The sequence below is a fragment of the Rutidosis leptorrhynchoides genome, chromosome 10, assembly GCF_046630445.1.
Source record: "Rutidosis leptorrhynchoides isolate AG116_Rl617_1_P2 chromosome 10, CSIRO_AGI_Rlap_v1, whole genome shotgun sequence".
Lineage (NCBI taxonomy): Eukaryota > Viridiplantae > Streptophyta > Magnoliopsida > Asterales > Asteraceae > Rutidosis > Rutidosis leptorrhynchoides.
Window position 1 is genome coordinate 4,969,612 of NC_092342.1, and position 4,358 is coordinate 4,973,969.

Genomic DNA, 4,358 nt, shown 5'->3' on the forward strand with positions numbered 1-4,358 from the left:
CGACTACCTTGAAAACTAAAGTGGTCGACCGGGTAAAAGGGTAGTCGACCCAACTAGTGGTCGACCTAACGGTGTAAATAGACAATTTTTTCCCCGAAAGTGTATTTTGGAATAAAAGTTTAAAAAATAGTGTATTTAGGCAAATTTCCCGGCCTAGAATGGTGACAATTGGGCTAAAGGAAAGGTTTGGATAATAATTGGGTTATAAGAAAAACAGGTGTTCATCTTGTCAAGTTGGGCTAACCAAAACATTTTTCCAATTTATTCTAGTTATGACACATACAATTTTGTATTTTTCCAGTTTTAATTTTATTTTTCTTATAATAAAGGAATAAAGGATTCATATGATGTTTAGTCATTTTGACATCTTCAACCCATTTCAGTTTATTTACATCCATAGGTAGATTATAAATTGACAGTTTAGATTCTCAAACAAATATCCACACAAGGTAATTATTAGATAGCATGTCAAGTATCAATCTAATGTATGAAACTCTACGATACGTCTCAGCGTAACCTAACTTCTCACGTATACTTGCTACTATTGCAGGGTGACGAAGGAAGAAAGACAGAGCAGATCCGATGCAAAGTAGAGTGTGATGTGTACACCGTAGAAGTTTTAATAAATAGGCTTTGCATTTTCTGTTTACGTAATACATTAACCTATACTCAAGAATACACTTTACGCAACAGTCAAAACTACGTTGATGTACCATACTACGTGTCTTGAGCTAGGCTCTTTCGTTGAGGCCAAAATATACTATGTACATGGACCGAGAGTCCTTTACTCATCACAGTCATAAAGATGCAAACGCCCACAAAACTTAAGGTACAAGAAAGGACAATTTCAAGATGCAAAGCCCATAAAAAAAACTTGCAAGTTGCATCAATTTTGGTTGGCTGCCCAACCAGAAGTCATATAAAGCATCCCACTTTTGAATTTTGGGGCTAGGGTTATTAAAGAGTATTAAGTATTAAAGAACATATGGGACCATTCCAAATCGATTATAGGGGCATCTAACATCCATACATGTATACATCCCAGCCTTGAAGAACAAAAGCATATGGCTCGTTTCAAGTAGGACCTTCGAAGTCCACGTCCACATGGCTATGGATTATGATTGTATGTACATCAGTACATGTTTGATATAAGAAGGATCGACAAACAAGTACTGTAACAATAAGAATAACATTAAAAAGGGGACTCGTAAAAACAGTATAAAATCATTGTAATCACATGGCTCTAGTGACACGTACCTTATAATTGATTAAGTTGTTAAGAAAATGGAGCCACTAATGATAGGAAGATGATTATTCAATAACTACTAGTACTACTTATCTAAACCTGTTTAGTGACAGCTTCACGCAATACCTAAACATCCATGTTTAGTGACAGCTAATTATCTGATAGTGGCTATTGGATATCACTTTATCACTTGTAAAACACACATTCTAACACCTCTAAAGCTATTTAACATTACAAACCTTAATCTAAAGACTGCTTGCTTCAATCAAATTTAAATGGATATATAGAGGAGAGTCTAAAGTGAAAATTCCAGAGACTTTCCAACACATTTTGGAGCTATCATCTGATGCTATCATTATTGTGAATGAATCATTCATAATCATAAGCTGACATGATCAAACTCAGGAATAAATCAAACTGAATTATGAAAACTGTTTACTCGACTCACAAATATATATGAACATAATGCTCTAAAAACATGTGGGAATTGCAAGCAGGGTATATGAAATAAATATACAACATTTCAAGTATACAATTATGTGGAAAAAAACAAAGTATTAGTATACGGTTTTACCAGTCACCACCATTGATGAACAAGAACTCCACGTTGTCTCAATGACTTGAACAAATCCAAGCACTGTCCATAAGTCTTCATGTACTTTGGGCTCCTAACCCCTGGGCAACATTTCTGCCACCTATTGTAATGACATTCAAGAAAAACCTCATCAACCAAACAAATAGCCCCGGTTTCAATCAACCTCGGGATCAAATCGAACTCTGTCCCTTCAATATCCATCTTCATCACCACAAAATCTTTCTCAGTAACTGTATTCTTCAACCACTCTGCAAAATCAAAGCCTTGTATCTGATCAACAGATCCCACAATCCCACCACCCATTTCAACTGGCTGAATTCGACCCATTCCTCTACCTTGCTCCACATTTTCATCACCCGGTGTTTGATTGATCTCAAAGACTAAAGTCTCGTTCTTGACCCACGCAGCATAAGGTAACAAGGTAACACCTTTCTTAGACTCATATTGATCATGAAAATGCTTATCCGCTTCTACAGCATATATGTCAAACGTCTTGTTTTGTTTCGGATACTGTTTCTTAAACCAACTAACTATACTCGAACCATAGCTGCGAGACCCAACATCAATATAAACATACCTATTCTTAAAATTAATATCCACAATGGAAGGCAAATACTTCACATTCAGAATATTTTGCTTCAATTCAATCCATGGTTTTAGTGGCTCCTTAACAATCAAAGGCTCAGCTTTCTTAACTAAATCTAGCTTATATCCAGGAACAGAGCATTTACTACCCAAAATTCGACCCGTCTTCTTAAATCTAATATCATATTCCTTCTTCATTACAATTTCTTGAATTTCAGGCATACTAGCATCAAACCCATCAATCTGCCTCGAGTGTATAAATTTACAACAATTAAATAAACCAATAAACGAATTAAAACTGTATGTATCTTTAGAAGCAGTATGAACAACAAAATACCCTTCGGGTTTGAGTGTCCGACCTACTTCCGCAGCGAATGCCGCCGCTTTTTCAGTTCTATCCAATCCACCTGCACCGGAAAATATAAAATCAAACGTATTATCCTTAAACGGTTGCCGAAACCCTAACCCGCTAATCACAAGCGGCTTCGCCGCTTTCTTATAAACACCGATAGCATCATCAACACCTATTTCCTTCAAAGCAAAAACATCGTCACCAGTGGGCGTTTCAACGCACAAAGCTTTAGATTTCGTTGACAAAATTCCGTCAACGATCAGGTCCTGAAACACAGTAATGTAAAACATCACTCGTTTTTGAAACTCCGGAGACGACAAAGCAGCCGGATGTAGAGTAACCGAAGAAGAGCTTCCGGCACCGGCGGCCGTAAGAAGTTTTTGATTTCCGATCGAATTCGATGAGAAAAAGCAGAATTCGTCACCGAAATTGCATGATTCACCGCGAATCGTGATGACGTAAGCGAACCTAGCGCCGATTACAAGAAGTGAGAATAGAAGGAAACGAACGACGACGTTTCGGAAGAAACCTCGTTTTCCGATGTACGGATCCATCGTGGATTGAATTGAGTCGAATCAATAATCAAACAATTAGATCTGTTGTCAGTGGTGTATGTATAGATAAAATCAAATCAATATGTGGAATTAAAGTATGTGAATTTAAAATTAACGGGAACAAAAACGGGCGGAAGTGTGATTAGCACCGATTAGGGTTTGGTGTTTAGTGTTATTTGAGGAAATAAGTAAAAATAAAAGAAATCGTATGTAATAATTATAACATTTCATTGTTGATGAATCTTTTTTGGAATAATTCACGGATGATGGTCGTTGTGATTCATTATGAATTACTTCGAATTGTGTTGTCTGGAAATGTTTTAGGGTTTGAAATTATTAAAATTAAAATTTAAAATTAAAATTGAAATTGGGGTGTGAATGAAGGAAGGGATAACAAGTTGACGATGCGATGAGTCATAACAAGTTGACGATGTGGTGGAATGACCGGTTACCGGCTCAAGAGGTTCATGAGAACGTTGGGAAGTATCAACAAAGCGCTAGAATTGGGTTGAACTGGACGGATACGGGCCAAATCATGAATAAAAAAATTAAAAAAATCCACAAATATTACAACGGATGAAATGATATAAGAGTGGTCCCAACTGTGCTTGCTTCGGAGTCGCCCAGCCGTCCCAATTTAATTTTGTTTTTTTGTTTTTACAAGGAAAAATTTTATTAACACAAATTAAAATGAGAATACAAGGCACGGCATACCCATCACCCATACAAACAAAGCAAATGCAACAGCACACCTAATACGAATACAAATGAAATAACCAAGATGCCACAAACCTATTATGACACCTGAACACAAAAGTAGCTTAGATCAAACTGTCCCATCTTTCATGACACGCTAACACTAAGCCACTCTAACACCCAAACTCGTATCAGGCCTGCCATTTCAAATCCCAGACTTCCTCAGCTTTTAATTGAGGAAGTATGTTATTGTTAGTTGTGTTTAGTCATGAGTTCGTCTTGAGTAAGAAGTGTTGATATGACGCTAATGTGTCAGCTAGATCTGAGGAG

The 4,358-nt window shown here is 36.8% G+C and overlaps 1 protein-coding gene across 1 annotated transcript; it reads right to left on the minus strand.

Annotated features, from left to right (window-relative positions):
• Positions 1 to 1,605: 1,605 nt before the first annotated feature.
• Positions 1,606 to 3,662, minus strand: LOC139872459 (uncharacterized). The gene has a single exon (XM_071860334.1). The coding sequence runs from the start codon at positions 3,330 to 3,332 to the stop codon at positions 1,824 to 1,826; it is 1,509 nt and encodes a 502-aa protein (XP_071716435.1). The 5' UTR covers positions 3,333 to 3,662; the 3' UTR covers positions 1,606 to 1,823.
• Between the last annotated feature and the right edge of the window lie 696 nt (positions 3,663 to 4,358).

Bases quoted from the DNA above. Each gene is read 5' to 3' on its own strand.
- LOC139872459 (XM_071860334.1), bottom strand. From the start codon at position 3,332: ATGGATCCGTACATCGGAAAACGAGGTTTCTTCCGAAACGTCGTCGTT.